Genomic DNA, 20,910 nt, shown 5'->3' with positions numbered 1-20,910 from the left:
TATGTGTATGACCCAGTGTACATGCACACGTGACACCCCCCCAGCACATGATAGTGCCTCTGCCCCCCACTTTTGGTGCGGTTTTTTTGCCCTCCCCAGGCTTTCTAGGAGCCTGGGGAGGGAGAAAACAGCCCCCCCCCCCCACGCTCCCCCTGGAGGTCCTCTGGTGGGGGAAAAATGGCCCTACAGGAACCTGGAAGTTCGGGAATGATGACTTCCGGTTTATCTGTAGGGGCATTTTTTGACCTCCAGAGCCTTCAAGAGGCTTCCCTGAAGGCTCCAGAGGGCGAAAAACAGCCCTACGGACAAACCGGAAGCCACGCATGCCATAGATTCATATGGAACAGTTTCATCCTGTTTACTATTATACTAGTCACCCTTAATAAGCACCTATTCCTTCAATTCTTTATTAAGGAGGTGTTGATGAAGCATACAAAGCAGTTCAATTTCAGGCAAAGTATCAGGACTCTGTCCAAACAGACAAGTAGGGATCATAATTTAATGAATAGCTTCCAATATAATTTTAAGACAGTTTGATATGCTGGTTAAGGTATTTATGATATACAAGTAGGACTGAGAAGACTCAGTCATTGGTTGACTTTGGGTCAATAGTACATTCTAGGCAAAACTACATCTAGGACATCTCACCTAAGCCAATTAACCCTGGCCAACTTGCTATGACCATCTTGCCGCAGCCAACTCACCATTAGACAACTCATCATGACCAATTTGCCGCAGGACAAAAGTTACACTAATATCAAGAAATGGAATAGAATAATTAAAGAAAGGATGCCAAAGGATCCTTGGATGATGGATGGATGGATGGATGGATGGATGGATGGATGGATGGATGGATGGATGGATGGAATGTGAATGACAGAAATTAAAATAATTTTAATAGTTCTAAATAATTAAATAGAACTGGGGCAAGTTATCGCATTCTGGGCAAAACTTACCTCACAAGGTTTTTTGTGCAGATAAAATGAAGGGATTGTCATGAAAACTGCTTTCAGCTCTTGTATGAAAGATAAGATACTGTATATCCTTGATGAGTCATGAATGATGGTATAATGAAAAAAATAGAGTGCTTAGAACTATTTGCAGTATGAGCAAAAACCATCAATAATTTTTCTTTTTTCCAATTTTTCTCTTGAGGTCTTACTCTAGCACATCTGTTGAAGATACAATGAACAAAGGGGGAGAACCACCAGCTCCCCCACCACGACCTCAAAAATCACATTCCAGAGCTTCCTCTTTAGACTTAAATAGTATTTTCCAGCAAAACACTCACGGTAAGCTATAGAGTGCCTTAAATTTTCCCAGAAGATTAAATAATACTATAAAAAATTCAAACAGTTTAAATTCTTACCTGCCAAATATATTCCCTATTTTTCCCATAGTACAGTGTTTTTTAAAATGTGCTTCTAAAACCCCAAGACCCATTCAAGGGTTTTCAAAAATAAAGCTAGATTTTGTTGGATTGGATTGGATTGGATTTATTCAATTTGTATGCCGCCCTATTCCCGAGAGACTCAGGGCGGCTAACAATCAAAGAGGGAAGGGGGTACAGAATAAAAAATAAAAGACAAACACATTTTAAAAAACAACAACGGTCATATCCTCGAGTGGGGCTGAGAGATTCAACAGCCCCAGGCCTGCCGGAACAGCCAGGTCTTAATTGCTTTGCGGAAAGCCGGAAGGGTGGTGAGGGTCCGGATCTCAACGGGGAGATCGTTCCAGAGGGCAGGAGCAGCCACAGAGAAGGCCCTCCCCCAGGGAGTTGCCAGCCGACACTGGCCGGCAGATGGGATTCGGAGGAGGCCTAGTCTGTGGGATCTAATAGGTCTATGGGAGATAATTGGCAGGAGGCGGTCTCTCAAGTACCCAAGTCCGATACCATGTAGGGCTTTAAAAGTAACGACTAGCACCTTGAAGCATGTCCGGAGACCAATGGGCAGCCAGTGCAGCTCGTGGAGGATAAGTGTAACATGGGTGTACCGAGGTGCACCCACAATCGCTCGCGCGGCTGCATTCTGGACAAGCTGAAGTCTCCGAATACTCTTCAAGGGCAGCCCCATGTAGAGCGTGTTACAATACTCCAGTCTTGAGGTCACGAGGGCGTGGGTGACTATCCGAAGGGCCTCCCAGTCCAGATAGGGTCGCAATTGATGCACCAGGCGAACCTGGGCAAAGGTGCCCCTGGTCACAGCCGACAGATGGTGTTCTAAAGTCAGCTGCGGATCCAGGAGGACTCCCAAATTGCGAACCCTCTCTGAGGGGAGTATAATTTCACCCCCCAGACTGAGAGATGGAATAGCTGGACCATCTTTGGGGGGGAGCATCAATAGCCACTCGGTCTTGTCGGGATTGAATGCAAGCTTGTTCGTTCCCATCCAGACCCTGACAGCCTCCAGGCACTGGCACATCACTTCAACCGCTTCACTGAGTTGGCACGGGGCGGACAGATACAACTGTGTATTGTCCGCGCATTGGTGGTATTTAATCCCGTGCCGACGTATGATCTCACCCAGCGGCTTCATGTAGATGTTAAATAGGAGGGGGACAGGACCGAACCCTGCGGTACCCCATAGTTGAGGGGCCTAGGGGTCGATCTCTGCCCTCCGACCAACACCGACTGCGACCTGTCCGAGAGGTAGGAGGAGAACCACCAAAGAACGGTGCCTCCCACTCCCACCCCCCGCAACAGTATTTGTTGGCTCCTATCCCTGGCTCTCTAGAGATCATCGATCAGCGTGACCAAAGCAGTTTCCGTGCTGTAGCCAGGCCTGAATCCAGACTGAAAGGAATCCAAATAATTGGTTTCCTCCAAGGACCGCCGGAGTTGAAAGGCCATCACTTTCTCAACAACCTTCCCTACAAAGGGGAGACTGGACGATAGTTACTCAAGATGGCTGGATCCAGAGACGGTTTCTTCAGGAGGAGTCTCACCACCGCTTCCTTTAGGAGGAGCGGGAAGGATCCCTCCCAGAGAGAGATGTTAACTATCGTCTGGATCCAGCCACGTGTCACCTCAATGCTGGCCAAGGCCAGCCAGGAGGGGCACGGGTCCAGTATACAAGTGGAGGCACTCACCACTCCCATGGCCTTGTCCACTTCCTCATGAACGACAAGTTGAAACTCAGTCCATAAACTCCGCTCAAGACCTTCCCCCAATACCTCGGCTGGCACTGAGCAATTGGAGTCCAGGTCTGTCCGAATCCAAACGATTTTATCCACTAGAAACTGAACAAATTCCTCAGCTCTACCTTGTAAAAGGTCATCCGCATCCCTCCCTTTCAAGAGGGAGCGGGTTATTCTAAACAAGGTGGCTGGGTGCGATTCAGTGGACGCAATCAGAGCGGCAAAATGGGCACATTTCACCGCCCGTATTGCCACGAGATAGGCTCTGACATAGGCTCTCATCAGTGCTCGGTCTGATTCAGAGTTACTAGCCCTCCAGCGGCGCTCTAGACGTCTCTTTTGGCGGAAAAAATGGTACCATATTAAAATTACATCAAACAATAATGAGAAGTTGTACTAGCAGCAAATGCAGCAATTATATGTTTATTATGGTAAACATTAATGTATATAACCTATACAAGAAAAAAATGGGGTCTTCGATAATTTTTAAAAGTGGGAAGGGAACCTGGGAGAAAATAATTTAAATATTTAAATAGGTGATCCCTTGTAGCTGCAATCTAGTTGACATTTTAAATATATAAATGAAACATAATAGAACCAATGCCACAAAGAAATTGTGTAACATCAAGTGCAAACTTTTCAGTGGAGTTACTAAATACGCTGACTCTTTTAAGCTTATAATTTATAATTTATAACAGTTCTTTTAGTGACCATTCAAAGTTACAATGGCACTGAAAAAAAAGTGAGTCATAATTTTTTCACTTACAACCATTGCAGCATTCTTATGGTCACATGATCATAATTCTGATGCACGTCAACTGACTCATATTTATAAAGACTGCAGTGCTCCTGAGTCACGTAATCCCTTTTTGCGATCTTCTGACAAAGTCAATGGGGAAGACCGATTCACTTAACAACCTTATTACTAACTTAACAACTGCAGTGATTCACTTATCAACTGTGGAATAAAGGTCATAAAATGGGGCAAAACTCACTTAACAAATTTCTCGCTTAACAACAGACATTTTGAGCTCAGTTGTGGTCATAAGTCGAAGACTACCTAATATGCAAATGATAAAGGAAATATCATGCATGTACCTGTTGTTATATTGATACAATAGTGTATTGTTGAAGATAATAAACTCTTGTTAATTATCAAAAGAACTTTAACCTATTTTAATTCCATGACCATACCATATGATAATCAGCTATTGCAGCCTCTTATGTACCTTTTTGTACCTCATCATGTATCACAAATTGCTTAGATTCTTTGTAGTTTAAATACATTGCCAAATATGGCTTAAGAGAACATGACTATAGGTTAGCAAAATTTAGGATGGGTGTCGGAAACCCATGGCTCTGGAGCCACATGCAGCTCTTTGGGCCCTCTGCTGTGGCTCCCTGTCAGGTGATCCTACCATTGGCTGGCCCCACTCCTTGCCCTCCCAGTCACTCCTCACCTGAGAAGGTAAGGGCAACAGTGGCGGAGGGAGACTCACTCCATATTCCAGAGCAGGAGAGAAGCAGCCCTGTACTTGCCTCTTCTTCCAGCGCTTGTTGGTGCTGTGTGCACCTCGGTCGCTTGGGAAGATGCACGACTTGCTCTCCACCCCGAGACATTGGCCCAGTTGCAGCTTACGCTGCTGCTCTTGCTACCTCTATGGCTTGCTCGCTGCTCTTGCAGCACCTTACGCAGCAAACTTAAATTTAGCGCACTTCACAGTGGGGGGAGATGGCGTTCCCTCCCCCTCCTTGAGCCTATTATGACATGGAGCATCAGCTGCACCTGGGTCAGTCCAGTGTCTCAGGGTGGATAAAAAGTTGTGCATCTCTCCAAGCGATCAAGGTGGAAGGGCCGGAAGAAGAGGCAAGTACAGGGGCGCTTCTCTCCCACAAGGGGTGGGGCCAGCCAATGGTGGGTTCAGCTGACAGGAAGCCACAGCAGAGGGACCAAAGAGCTTCGTTTATCTGGCAACCTGAAATGACTCTTTGATTTAAATCATATGATAAAAAGCATCCAAAGAAGAAGAAAGAACAAGGCTCTGTTTTAGGCCCAGTACTCTTCAACATCTTCATCAATGATTTGGATGAGGGAATAAATGAGGAACTCATCAAATTTGCAGATGACACCAAGCTGGCAGGAATAGCCAACACTCCAGAAGACAGGCTTAAGATACAGAAAGATCTTGACAAACTTCAACCTTGGGCACTATCTAATAAAATGAAATTCAGTGATGAAAAGAGTAAGGTTCTACATTTAAGCAAGAAAAACCAAATGCACAGGTACAGTATAGGTGGTACCTTGCTCAATAGTAGTAACTGTGAGAGGGATCTTGGAGTCCTAGTGGACAGCCATTTAAATAGGAGCCAACTGTCAGGTGCTCCTTCGTTTAATAATCAAGAAAGAAACCACTCAACTCCATGCTTTAGAATTAAGTGTACTTTTACTAATTACAAACGATGAGTAGCAAAGCAAAGCTGAGTCTGAGTAAAAAGGTACGAAAGCAATAGATATCATGTATAATTCAATCCCCTCCCCTTGGCACCCCATTTCATAGTCCAATAATAATTCACCCAACCGTCAGGTGGGAGATATCTTCAAAAAGCATCATCAGGCTGGAATGCTGGACAGTTGGCCTTGGCGGGAAACTCCCTTCTTCCACATGCGCAGATAGATGGTCAGGACAGCTCCTAATAACAATCCTCCAGGACATAATGATTCGCCTCCCAAATACCATGCCTCCCCCTCCCCGTTTCAATGGCAGCCTAAAAGCAGCAGCGAAGCAGAGGCTGACACAACAGTGTGCAGTAGCTGCCAAAAAAAGCCAATATAGTTCTAGGCTACATAAACAGAGGGATACAATCAAGATCACGTGAAGTGTTAATACCACTTTATAATGCCTTGGTAAGGCCACACTTGGAATACTGCATTCAGTTTTGGTCACCACAATGTAGAAAAAAATGTGGAGACTCTAGAAAGAGTGCAGAGAAGAGCAACAAAGATGATTAGGGGACTGGAGACTAAAACATCATGAACGGTTGTAGGAACTGGGTATGTCTAGTTTAATGAAAAGAAGGACTAGGGGGAGACATGATAGCAGTGTTCCAATATCTCAGGGGTTGCCACAAATAAGTGGGAGTCAAACTATTCTCCAAGGCACCTGAGGGTAGAACAAGAAGCAATGAGCGGAAACTAATCAAGGAGAGGAGCAACTTAGAACTGAGGAGAAATTTCCTGACAGAACAATTAATCAGTGGAACAGCTTGCCTCCAGAAGTTGTGAATGCCCCAACACTGGAAGTCTTTAAGAAGATGTTGGATAGCCATTCGTCTGGAGCAGTATAGGGTTTCCTGCCTAGGCAGAGGGTTGGACTAGAAGTCCTCCAAGGTCCCTTCCAACTCTGCTATTGTATTGTATTGTATTATATATACATATAGATGTGTGTTTGTGTGTGTGTATTTATTTCAATTTCTGCAGCCACCCATTTCAATCCAACTCTGGGTGGTTTTTGAGTGTGTGTGTGAAGACAGAAGTATGCTAACAAATTGTTCAAGTTTGTATTATTAAATTAATTTGTGTGAAGATGAATTGTCCTGCTAGGCACACATAACTATCCATTACATTCATATGTATTATTTTTGTCCTTTGATTTCAACAGTTAGATCAGGCTGGATACCACCACCACCTGCTCTACCTCCCAGGCCCTTTGTATCACAGGTGTGTTAATAATTTCTGCATGATGTTATGCTTAATATCTATCTTAAAAGGGAGAGATAAGAGGTTTTTTCCCCAGCCATCTATCAAAGCACACAAGACAAAAATAGCATCATTAATTATAATTTTAGGAACTATTCAGTAGTTAACTTCAACAAGACATCCTATAGTTTAAAAATAATGGTATTCAAAGGGAAAAGGGGATTGAGAAAATGTCTCAAAGTAATTATTATAAATTATGTAATTTTTCCAAATAATCAGTAATCAATAATCCAAATAATTTTCAGTGTCTCAGTCACTAAACAAAGTTAAAGGCTATCTGTATGTAGAGACTCTTTAATGTTATAACTTACACATTTTAACAACATGTTTCTCGATGGAACTTAAGGAATTGAAAATATCGGTCAACCAGCAAAGCCTATCCTAAACTTTCTGAATCTTTTCTTCATATAATAATAGTTGGTTAATACTGCTCTTGTTATGCAAAATGCAGTTTGAAAAAAGATTGAAACTTGAAACTTATTTTGGAAGTCTAAATGATAGTTTCTAATAAAACTTAATTGCTTGTCTTTGAGACAATACTTTTAAGATTACTGATGAATTCTGACTGCCCAGTATTATATTAACTATTATGCTGATGAGTTCTAGAAATAGAGACATTATTTTTTATTTCTATCACACTTTTGGGTGTCATGGATAAATCAGATCTAATTAATATTTATAATATTTATAATGTTTACAAAATTTCTATATGTCTTCTATAAGTAAGTGTGTCCATAAATATTAGATATTTCGTAGACATTGTGATTAGGTAGTGAGAAGTAAATATTATACAACATACAGCATTTTATAATCATACTTCACAATACTTGTTTAATCAGTTAAACATACAGTGAGAAGGGTTACTGTCCCAAATGTTTCCTTTCTAATTTTATTGGAATAATAATGGGTAATTTTTTTTCTTTTCTATTTTCATTAAAGAATACAGTCTTATAAATATTTACTCAGCAGTAATGGTCTTCAGAACCACGTTCTGTGGTACATATTCTTTTGCAAATAAGTGTAGGACTTTTGTCTATGCTTATGCTCAAACTTCTATATACCGGTATTATCATGTGCTGTTAATACTGATTTATCTTTTATATGGCTTGTAAAAAAATCAGACTACTATAATCCCTTTAATTTACATATAATAATATAAAAATATCATAGAAAGGCACCAGGTGAGAAACCAAGGGACAGTTAAGTTCTAGTCCTGTCTTGCAAATTATTTCCAGCCAGGAAAACTGCAGGGACTTGTGCAGGCACTTGTCAGGAGTAAAAACTTGACTCAAAGATACCAAACCAAAAAAACCAACAAAGGTAGTAGAATCTATGAGGATGCATGAATTTCACCTGATTATGATGCCTTTTATGACACGTAACACATTTTCAGACTACTACTATTTCAGCCTATCAAAACAAGTTCAGTCACTATTTATAAAACTTAGTCATTGTAGTCTAAATGTAAACCTGAAAGAAAAAGTTAGATTGTAAATGGAAAATAACAAAGAGCAAAAAAACTCAGATCAGTGTTAGGCTTAATAAATTCTGAAGAATTGAAGGACTCACATATTACCCATTGAAAGCCCCTCTCAGGAATGTTTTGTTATTGGAAATAATATTTTAAATGTATAGGTCTACTTTATGCAGAAGGCTAGAATCTGCTTTATTTTTGAAGTAATATGATCAAGGGCTACTCACCAATATCTGAATCACTCTGATTTCTTTTGTTTTAAGAATGATTACATCACTACTGTAGATTTTTTATAACTAGATAAGCAAAATACCTCCTTGGCAGCCCTTCAGCCCACATCAAGCTCTTCAGCCCACATCAAGATCCATTATTTCTATCAGCCAAAAATATTGGGCATTCCTGAATACAGGTAGTCCTCAACTAACCACTTTTGTTTAGTGACCGTTCAACGTTGCAATGGCACTGAAAAAAGTGACTTATGACCATTTTTCACAGTTATGACCTTTGCAGCATCCCATGGTCATGTGATCAAAATTCAGATGCTTGGTACCTGGTTCATATTTATGACCATTGCTCTATCCAAGATCGTATGATCACCTTTTGCAATCTGAAAAGCAAGGTCAATAGGGAAGCCATATTAATTTAACAACTGGGTTACTATTTTATCAGCTACAATGATTCACTTAAAAACTGAGGCAGAAAGGTTGTAAGATGGGGCAAAAGTCACTTAACAAATATCTCACTTAACAATAGAAATTTTGGGCTCAATTGTGGTCATGTCAGAGACTACCTGTAGTGATGTAGAATCCAGTAGACAAACATAAAACTTTCACTTGTAAAATTGGGCAAATTAAAAATCTTAATTGTAAATTTGCAGCTATAATTTTGTTTAGACAAATAATACAAATGCTAATAAATAATAAAAAGAGGATCAGTATGGAAATATTAAGAGCAATAGTGATCTTGTTAATTTTATGTTAGTTGTATATTTAGGAAGTGTTTCCACACAAGTTGCCATTTGTCAATTTTCCTTTTATATCTTGTTTTCTCCCATTTTTTGACTTCTTGCTGTCATGTTCCAGGGTCAGTGATATTTATATATAGTACTGTTCTACATAAGAAAATCTGCTTCTTTTTAAACCAAAGTTTGGTTTCCTGTTTAAAAGTTTATTATATTTATTTATTTTTCTTCTGAATTCCTACTTCACTTGAAAGTCTGATTGTTCCCCAAAGAAGAAAACCATTCTAAAAATATTCTGCAAGTTTAAAATTAAAGTTAAAACTTTAACCTAACATTTATTTATTTAACTATTGCTTCTTCTGATCATGCTACATAAAAAGATTGATTCTGATTGTGTCCTGCAGGTTTCTCTTCCTGTCATAAATACTGCAACAAGCACTCAACCCAAATCAAGCTATATGAACTTCACTCTTCAGGAACAGGTAGACTTTTAAACTATAAATAAAAACAAGGTTTTTTTATTCTTCACAGTTTATCTCCCATCTTTATTACTTGTATAAATGATGCCTAAAGTGGGACCAGAACTCACAATTTCCTGGAGTCTTGTCTGGTACCTTAAGTGGTACCAAACTGACATACACACACACACACACACAAACACACACAGAGTAAGAATTGTTACTTTAATACATTACTTTAATAAGTTAAAGGTGAAAAGGGTATGTTTAATTGAGATTAGCAAACTTTGATTTAGTTATGTATTTATTTCTTTATGCATACATAAATGTATGACTACAAATTGGGCTGGAGCTATGTATGTATATTTGTTTCTTAGAATAGAGTGATGTTTTAAATATGTTCAAATATAGACAAATACAATATACAATTATTTATAATAAAACTATAGAAGTATAGTTTTAGGGATTCTTCCTTCCTTGTAAGTTGTTTCTAACTATGGATTTTATGAGTAATAGAAAAGTTTCTGTTATGCCTAATTTGTAAAAAAAATGCGTACAGAACATAGTACATTCATAAGGATATGCAAGAAAAGACTTGTTGTTTTTCAGCAGCCTTATACACAGAGATGTTTGAAAACACTATACAGGTAGTCCTCAATTTACGACCACAATTGAGCCCGGAATTTATATTGCTAAGTGAGAAATGAGTTAAGTGAGTTTTTCCCCATTTTATGACTTTTCTTGCCACAGTTTTTAAGTGAATCACTGCAGTTGTTGAATTAGTAACACGATTGTTAAATGAATCTGGTTTCCCCATTGACTTTGCTTGCCAGAAGGTCACAAAAGGGGATCACATGATTCCAGGACACTGTAACCATCATAAGTGTGAGTCAGTTGCCAAACATCCAAATGTAAATCATGTGTCCATGAGGATACTGCAACAGTCATAAGTCTGAAAAATGGTTGTGTCACTTTTTTTCAGTGCCGTTGTAACTTCGAACGGTCACGAAACAAAATGTTGTAAGTCGAGGTCTACCTATATGAGTGGTCAAGGACATTTTTTTTTCAGACTTTAGCATTATTGAAGTTCAAAAATATCCTTGGAATTAATATATAAACCCAATTAAATAACCAGACAGAATATGCTTGTGTATCCTATTCTTTTGCACTCTTGACCAGCTAGACAAAGCTTAATCTTAATGAGAAATCATTAAAATTGTTTATGAATCTATCAAGCTTTGTGTGATATAGTTCATTCCTCAAACCATAGAGAGACATTACTGTACACCCGTGAGAATGCAGTGTAACTTTATAAAGTCCCTAAAACAGTGTTTCTCATCCTTGGTGACTTTAAGTCCTGTGGACTTCAACTCCCAGAATCCCCCAACCAGGACTTAAAGTCGCCAAGGTTGAGAAACACTGCCCTAAATGGTTTCACAAGGATTTGAATAAACACTAAGCTACACTGAGGTAAAGCTTTTTTATTTTGTCTGTTAAAGGACAAATTTAATTTTCTCAACATCATGCTGTCATTATCACTATTGCTGCAGCTGGAGAAAATAATAATATTGAATGAAGCATAACTTAGTTTTAAAAAAAACTAACCAAAAATTGGCATTTTGGCCAACGCTAAAAGCCATCCACTCATCCTGTAGGTCTCTAGGTATTAAAGCTATCAAAATGTTATGCATACTAGTTGGAACTTATAAATCAGCTTTGTAGAGAACTGGAATTGTTATGCACATATGGGTTACATTACTTAATGGGGTTCTTGGCTGAAAAGAACATACCAAATACAAGTGAAAAAAATCAGTTTCCAGAATAGAAGAATGATGGAAATGATTTAAAGGGAAGGCGGATTTTGGCATTGCACATTCTTTAGCTTCTTTGATTAATTGTATCTGGTTTCTAAAATAATGGGTTTCCTGTAACTTGTTTCATAGAATTATCGCTCTATATTGTCATGGCCAGATAGCTGAGCAGCATTATTTTAATATTGTTGTTATGCATAGGTTATTGAGAAGCACTATGATAGTATATGACTGGCTTACTGAAATGTATATGATATATTTCAGGAGGATGGGTGGGAGATAATGTAACTTGGTTCTAAAGCTTGATTAATTTCAGTAATTTTTAAAACCCTCACAGGAATAACTATATTTAGAAAGCCAGATGGCAATCTAGGCCAACAGAAAGATAGAATATTTCTTTTTATTCATAATATTATTTAATATCAAGGTTTTCAGTACCAAAGTAAGATAGACCTCCTTTCTTTGTGCTTTGGGTATATGGTCTTTGTTTTTGTGGTTTTAAAGTGAGGAGAATTATCGTAGTAGTAGTAGTAGTAGTAGTAGTAGTAGTAGTAGTAGTAGTAGTAGGCAAAAGTATAAACACTTCCAGGCCTGATGCCTCCTCTCTAACCCCATGTATTTGGGCAGCGCTCTCATAGAATATAAGATTCTGTGACCTGCTGTACATGTAGTCCTTGACCTATGACCATAATTGAGTCAAACATTTCTTTTTTTTAAAAAAACTTTTTTATTTTTAAACAAACAAGTACAGACAAACATAAAACATAAAAACATCTTCCAATTCTGTACAGTGTCTTGATTGGTTACAAAACTTTTTTGTACATTATCACCATAGTCTTCACTTACACTTTATATAGAATCTCATATTATCAATCTGATATATATGTATACAATTATTATCATTATTATACATTTATTTGACTATAATTATCATTACTTCATTTTATGTGAGATATTCTACATTTTAGGTAAATTTATATTATGACATTTCATTACATCACCGTAAATCCATCCAGTAATAATACATCTTTATAAAAATTTTTGTCTAACCATTAATAAGATAAGTCCCATGTTTTATAAAATTGTTTATCTTTGGTTACCAAACTTTTATTCATCCTCTCCATAGTCCTCACTTACAAATTATATAAAATCTCATATTATCAATCTAATATATATGTATACAGTATTATCATTATTAATCCTTTATTTGACTATAACTATTATTACTTCATTTTATACAAAATATTCTAACTTTAAATAAATTCAAATTAATTTTTATTATAACATTTCATTACATCATCCTGTATCCATCCAATAGTAGTACAATCTTTTATTTCTTGTCATTTGTGGTATTTGTATTCTAATTGCTTTTTTACTAAACCTTGTATGGACATCTCTTGGCAACTTATATTTCACTGAGTATCTTGTGAAGGTTCGAAACCCCTCATCCGTTCCTTCCATCATCTTCCCTTTAGTTATCACCAATGCTTCTGGTGAAAGTAATTTCTATCATTACTTCTGCCAAATTTTCTACCTTTTCTTCTTCTATCTTCTGGAATCTAAGGTAAAATTCTAGTCTATCGATCTCCCATTTCAATATTCCACTCTTATCTTTTTCAACAGCACTCATTTTGCTGTCAATATCTCCAATTTTCTTATCTCTTTGTTCATCTTTTTCTTCAGTTTTTTGAGATCTGTCCTCATATCTCATCATCTTTTGGTAAGTATTCTCATTTTTTTCCATCAATTTTTTTCTGTTCTTTGTGCAATAATCTCCAATCTCTTTTCAATGCTCTCTGTTCTTACTTGTATTTTTTGAATTTCTGATATTATCATCAATGTCACTTCCTTTTCTTTTCCCTGTTGCAACATCGTCTGTATTGATATTTTCCTTCCAATAGTGCACACTGCCACTTTAAAATCCAAGGCTCTTTTCCAAACAAAGTTAACTGTTCTCTTTCCAGTTCAGTGCAATCTTTTTTTTCCACTCCAAGCTTTTTACTCTGATAGTACCCAGAGAAGCACCTGTATAAACATCCATGCTCTTCCCACTATCATTTTCAATAAACAAACTCAAAGTCCTTGAAGTGTAACACCATCTCTTACTTTGCACAAGATTAGCAAATGCTCAAATGTAGAGAAGAAAAACAATATTTCCAAGCCTCTAAGTGGCAGTGTTATTTCTTTTCATCTATTTTCACATCCCTCTTTATATTCTTTATATTCCAGGAAAGAAAGAAAAAAGATTTTTTTTAATAAGAAAATATTATAAGGCGTTGAAAAAAGAAAAAGAATGAAAACCTTTTTAAAAAGAGAAAAATAAAATCAGTCCAGTTTAAAAAATAAGAATTTGTAGAAATTCCAGCAGTAAAAGGATTAAAGAAAAATAACACACTAAGTTTGACTCAGGCTTAATCTCGCCGCTTGACCTCTTCTGTTTTCAGTTTTAACTTTACTTTTAATCTTTGGGGTGTTCTCTCATCTAATAGTAAAAAATTATCTCACCAATTCGCCACACTTTCTCTCCTGCTTGTCTTCTGTTTCTGGAGCTGTCCCAACTTTTAGCAGCTTCAATGGCTTCTTTGTCACTGGAGAAAAGGGCTTCTCCTGGATCTACCAGGGACTTTGCAATGTCCCCGGGATCAGCAGGATGTGCCCTTCTCTATCACCATCTCTACGGGACGGTTTAAATCCAAAAGGACCGCCCGGTGGCAGAGATAGTGAACCTGAAGCTCCAAGATCGCACGTCATATCATCGCGACATCAACTCCGCCTCCGAGTCAAACATTTCTGTTGCTAAGGGAGATAGATGTTAAGTGAGTTTTGCCGCATTTCTTAACAACTATTGCCACAGTTGTTAAGTGAATCACTGCAGTTGTTAAGTTAGTAGCACCGTTGTTAAGTGATACTGTCTTTTCCATTGACTTTGCTTGTCAGAAGGTTGCAAAAGGTGATCATGTGACTCCAGGACACTACAACCATTATAAATATGATTCAGCTGCCAAGTGACCCAATTTTAATCACACGACCATGAGGATGCTGCAATAGTTGTAATGTGAAAAATGGTCATAAGTCACCTTTTTTAGTGCCATTGTAACTTCAAATGGTCACTAAATGAATTGTGTTAAGTCTTAGGATACCTGTAATATCACATAGGTCAATTTCTATATAGCAACTATATTGTTTAGAAATGAACCATCAAAAGTATTGGAAATCAGTGTAATAACATTTCAGTTTCTCTCCTGGCCTTAAAGTCTATTCATCAACCATATTGTTTTAGAAGGACTGATCCAGCATGAAATTATCGGCTGGTGAGAAAATGTAACAAGTAGAATTTAGTTTCAGGAAATTTTTGAAATATTTTTCTTCTTCATTACAAAGTCTGATCTGTGCTATTGCATTTTTTAAGATTACAGCACACCACAGTGCCATTCTTAAGCAACCCATATAGAGATGTGAATATAACTAATAGTGTTATGTGACTATAAGTTACATAAACTGCTCTAATGTAAAATATTAAAGTTAACATTTTCAGGGGGTATTTTTACAACCTTGTAATCCTTTTTATCAGGGTGGAATCGGGGTGACTGAATGGAAATAAGCATTTACTAGCCAGATGCCCTTTCTGATGCCTATATGGAATTTGTAGCAGATATTTTCTCTTTGTGCCCAGATAGAGAAACATCTGTTGCTGCCTAGGATTGAACTCTCAACTTTCCAATTGGGAGGCAAGCATCTTCACCTCTATGCCACTCTAATGTTAATATATTCAGCTAATGAACAGAAATATGAATAACTCTTATGTTACTTAATTCATGCTTTGCTCTTTCTGACTGCTTTTTCAAATGTACTACTCATTAAGGATTTGTTGGTTACTAGAACTAGATAACTAGATAATCAACTATATGATGCTGCATCCAAAAAAGGTTGCTGCACCATATAGTCCTAAGAAAATTGAATTGTTTTTCTGCCTAACACTGCTTAGAAAGTTTATGATTACCTGAAATTGCATGTCCAGGCAATATGTAATTAACATATTCATAAAGATTCAAGGTAGTGGAGACAGTTATTGTCTCCATAAATTATGATTTTTGGAGAATGCCTCTATTTTGTAATTCTCCTAGCATCTCTTCTGAAAAGTGACTTCAAGTAAATATTGTCATTACCATTAGCCCATCAGCCATTATCATTATTATTGAAATTTCTGTAGAGTGGTTTCATGCTCTCTGATATTAAAATGGAGTGCATGAATTCAGAACATTCATTCATCTTTTACAGACATATGCATGTATCTGAAATTTAAAAATACTTTTGAAAGACAGTTAAAGCTGTAAGGATATGAAAAGGAATTCAGAAGTAATAAACACCGGGTATTCATATCAATCCTCCCCTCTGAAATTTGGCAGGATCTTACCCTTTTAACCTTCTGAAAATCAATGAAGATCTGGCCCCACCCCCCAAATGCTGGAATAGGGGGAGCTAAGTTTAGTTGTTATGCCAGGCTTTTGGTTTTAGTATTGGGGAGGGCGGGGGTTAATTAATTTGGTTTTAATGTTATTGTACATATAAGGGTATTAGCTCTAAGTTACATTTGGTACAAAAAAGTGGCTATATAAATGCTTTAATAGTATTTTTTCAGACTAGAACTTTTTAAAGATTAGTTCCATAAAATCTATATCCTAAGAACTGGGATCAGAGCTGCTGGGCCTGGGTTTCCAGTTAAGGTGAGGGTGATTTGTGGACCTGAAAGCATTAGTGGAAGTCACAATTGTTCTGAGTGAGTATAAAGCCTTGGATCATCGATAAGATTATCATTAATTGTATACTGTCTATTCACAAAGAAAGTACAAGAGGCAGATTGGACCGGAAGCTCTCCGAAATAAGAGAATAGGGGCTCCTGCTGTTATTAGCTCTCATGAGAATAAGACGGGTGATCCTTCACTTTTATATGAGGATAGCTTTTTTATGGAGGGAATGAAAAGTACCGTATTTATCAGACTAAAAGAAGGAAATCATTACTTATACGGTGTATAAGATACACCAAGATTTCAAACAGATAAGTAAGAAAAAAAAGTTTTTTCCCTCCCCAGCCTCCAGGAGCACTCAGCAGGCTTCAGCAGGGCTGGGGGAAAGGCAAAACGCCCCCCCCCTTTTCACCAAAATGGGGACGTTTTTGCCTTCCCCAAGCCCTGCTGAAGCCTGCAGAGTACTTCTGGGGGGGGGGGTGAGGGAAGGCAAAATGCCCCCGTTTTGGCGCAAACCAACCCATTTTTCTCCCGTTTTTCACAAAAATGGGATGCAGAGGCGGGGCTTCAGGAGCCCAAAAATGGCTAGAATCAGTGTATAAGACAGACCAACATTTCCATGCTCTTTTTAGGGGGAGAAGGTGCATCTTATACTCTGAAAAATATGGTAGTTGAATTAAAGATATATGGATTAATGAGGTTAAAGCAGATCTGAGTGGTTGGTTTCACAAGATGTTGCCTTGTGGGAACAATTGTAACCCTGTTAGTTGCATTAAGTGAAAGTCAGAAAATGGGGAAGATGGGAATTTGATTTGGGGTTGAGTCTATTGGTCATGATAAAAAAGAGGCAGGGATAATTGGAAAGATTCAGCAGATAAATATCATGTACATCATATTTCAATGAAGATGGGTAGGGAATGGTACTATGGGAAAATACTGGGTCAACCACTTCAGTGAAGGGTGGCCTGCAATTTAAGGCCGATTGATATGTGGGGATCTTCTTCTTTTTTAAAGTTTTTATTTTACATAAACACATCAACAAGAACAAACACATGACTTAAGACAACATAGGAACAAGAAGTTCCATCATATATCATACAGCAGTTCCGTATCGGTTTCTTTGCAGTTAGTGTTTTCCCTTTCCATAGTTAGCTATTTATAACCAAATATTGTTTATTTCTAATGTGCTATATATACATACAATTCCAGGTAAACATTCACATGGTTATTCTTTTTCTTTGCCAATCTTATACTATTGTTATTCCATTTAAGAGATTATAGAGTACAGTTTGGGTTGTATTGTTTACCAACCCAAGCATCTATTATGACACCACCTTATTTTCTCTTTCTTTTCTTTTCTCTCTCCCTTCCTTCTCTACTTCCTTCCTACCTCCTCTCTTTCCCCTTCTTCCTTCCCTTACCTCTCTCCTAGTCTTACCCTCTCTCTTCCCCCTCCTACTCTCTCTCCTTCTCTTTTTTTCTCCCTACGTTGTTCCCAAATTCTTTGTGGAATCTGTTTGAGCGTGATCAACTCTTTTCCCTGTAGAGTAATTGTCTCTTCTCTGGTTTTTTTGTACACTTCATCTCTCATTGTTTTTTTAGCAAATCTTACATGCACTTCCCTCGGGAGTCCATGTCTTCTGGCGTAATTAGTATGCACCCTATAAGCTTCATCAATGTCTCCTCTCACTTTAAGAGATTCAGTGAGAATTTTAATTACTTTTCCTTTCACGTCCTCTTCCTTCTCTTCCGGTATGTTTTGGAATCTTAGGTAGAATGCAGCTCTTTCATTTTCCAGTCGAATTAATGATAGTTCTAAATCTTTATTAAGTTGCTTATATTCCAATTTCATTTTTTCCATCCTCTTGTCTGATTGTTCTATTTTTTTCTTCCATGTATTGGATTTTCTGTTCATTGATTGTTAAGGCATTCTGTATCTTTTCAATTTTATCATCTACCATCTTAATAGTTCCTTTCAATTCTCCCATTTCATTTTTCATTTCTTCATGATTCCTCCTTGTTTCCTCATGGTTAGTAGTTGTCACTTCTTGGCTTTTCGACAGTGTCTCTTGTATCATCTGGAGGATTGCTTACATACTCTGCATTGTTGGAGCTGGTCCCACTGTTTCTGCTATCTTTTCACCTTTCTCCAACCCCAACACGCTCTCAATTGATCTTTGATTTGATGGGGGGGGTGTTGCAGAGATCACATTGGGAGTAGTTTTTTCATTAATTTTGCTGAAGTTGCGATTTTGTATCCCCCTGTTTATCCTTGTCCCCAATTGCATATAAGGTTTATTTTTACTTCTACCTTGTCAGTAATATCTATGATATAAATAATTGTATATTTCAATATTCAACAATAATTAACTGTCCTTAATATCACATTTCAATCCCTGAACATTCCTATGTAGTATTCTATCCTATTTGATTATTTGGTTTTTGGTCTTTACTTAATATATATCATAGATTTATAAATTACACTATTATCTTATACCAATAAATGTCTCTCAATTTTATCAATTATGCAAGCATTCAATCCTAGTAATTAGTCTCTGTGTATATCATCAAAGATTTCCTTACTTCTGGTTTCAAGGTTCGGATTTACAATCCACTAGGTGTCACCCTTTCCTCAGTCTCACTGTTATTATCTATGCAGCAAAATTCTCTTTCCAATACAATTCACTATCCGTTGTCTCTGGCACTGTTCCAAATAAGTGTCAAATACTTATAAATTCAACAAGCAGCAGAAGGGAAAGTGAGCAGGAAAGGAAAAGGGGCAGTGTACCAACCCGGCTATTAAACAGTCTCTTCTTTGAGCTTTCCAAATCTTTTCGGCAAATATTATCTTCCACTCCACTCCTGTTTGTCCATGTCGGAATTTCCTTCTCACTGTGGCTAAATCCTTTAAACTCTTTCCAGCTGTCCCTTTCGTCCCAGCGTCTCTGCGTCTTTGCTCCAGTTCTTTTCGGCAAAATTGAGCTGCAAAAACAACTTCTCTCTCTGGCTCTTTCTTCTTTCAGCTCACCCTCTCTGCCAGTTTCACGTTACCTTTCTCTTTGGGTTGTCAGCAATAGTAACAAGTATCCGATTTCACTGCTTCTCTGTCTTCGCTCCCTTCTTATGCGGCCGCCATTCGCTTCAGTCCTAACCAAAAGGCAGGATATCTCCTTGTCCATTTAGGGGGTTTCTCCTATCCGCGAGGGGATTTGCCTTATCATCCCAGCGTCTACAGAGTATCCCCTTTAATTTGTTGACCTCTTCAGGATCAACAGTGCTCAAAAAAGAGCCCAAACAAAGAGTTAGAGGTTAAGAGAGCTTCCTTCCCTCCACTCTAAGCACGGTGATGTCACCACAGGAAGTCGTGGGGATTTTCTTGCTGATCATGAGATTGTTAGAGTTTTGGCTTTAGATTATTGCTGGTAAACAAGTTTCCATGTGGAGTATAACCAAAACATGGGTGAGTGGGTGTCACAATATCAATAAACAACTATCCTTGGCTCAGTCATATAGTGAAAGTCCTACCCCAGTGTTTAGATGCTTTAGGAGACTGGATAGGAAGGAGCAAGTTGAAGCTAAATCCTCGAGAGAGTGAGCTACAACGTACTCAGAAATTATGTGATAACATTACCCCCAAAGGATTAGGTTATAACTTATATATAACTTCAGTATAGATACTGAATTACTCCCAGATAGGCAGGTAAAAGCCATTGTTTCCCATATCCTGGTTACATCGCATATATGAATGCAATGTTCTGTGTACAGCAGGGGTAGTCAACCTTTTTATACCTACTGCCCACTTTAGTATCTCTGTTAGTAGTAAAATTTTCTAACGGCCCACCAGTTCCACAGTAATAGTGATTTATAAAGTATGGAAGTAACTTTACTTTATAAAATTTATAAAGCAGAGTTACAGCAAACCCCTACCGCCCACCATGGAAGTTGGAACGCCCACTAGTGGGCGGTAGGGACCAGGTTGACTACCACTGGTGTACAGGGTTACCTTGGCAGAAGCTGTAGTTGGTACAAAATATTCCTGTGTGACAGTATAAAAATGTAGTAAATAGTCTCAGAGTGAGATGGGCAGTATCTAAATTTAATAAGTAAATTTGGTAAGTGAAACAAGTAAATTACTGTGAATTATCTTCCCACCAGGCAAAGCAAGAGGAAAAATGTTCATGCTAAATTTGCAACTTATATGTTGTGGACAAGCTGAATAAATTCAGGGCAACCAGGTACCTTCATGGGGACAATTAATTTCAAATGTTTCCAAAGTTTGGAGTGACATGACCAATAATGATTGAACTTCATGAATGATTCTTATGAATCTATGAAGCAGCCCTTAATGACAGCAAGGCTGAAATCATAAATGTGTTTGCTTATTTATTTATTTAGTGCAACTTTTATGTCATCTCTGATGCTTGGCAGCTGATACAATTCAGCCCAGCATACATACTTATCCAGGAGACAATCCTATTAAACCAATTAATCTCTCTTCATGATAAAATAATTTACTAAAATCCAATTGTTTACCCCTTAATGTCCCAATGTAATAAAACAAAG

General features: G+C 37.9%; 1 protein-coding gene across 1 annotated transcript in view; it reads left to right on the top strand.

Moving 5' to 3' along the window:
• The window catches only part of REPS2 (RALBP1 associated Eps domain containing 2), a 109,885-nt gene that overhangs the window by 76,395 nt on the left and 12,580 nt on the right, over positions 1 to 20,910 (top strand). The window contains exons 13-15 of the mRNA XM_032226664.1: positions 1,156 to 1,292; positions 6,801 to 6,859; positions 9,738 to 9,815. Of these exons, the coding sequence (XP_032082555.1) occupies positions 1,156 to 1,292; positions 6,801 to 6,859; positions 9,738 to 9,815 (274 nt within the window). The remainder of the gene's footprint in view (positions 1 to 1,155; positions 1,293 to 6,800; positions 6,860 to 9,737; positions 9,816 to 20,910) is intronic.

Source organism: Thamnophis elegans, chromosome 11 (assembly GCF_009769535.1).
Source record: "Thamnophis elegans isolate rThaEle1 chromosome 11, rThaEle1.pri, whole genome shotgun sequence".
NCBI lineage: Eukaryota > Metazoa > Chordata > Lepidosauria > Squamata > Colubridae > Thamnophis > Thamnophis elegans.
The sequence above is the reverse complement of the archived record's forward strand: the minus strand, read 5'-3'. Positions and strand labels throughout refer to the sequence as shown.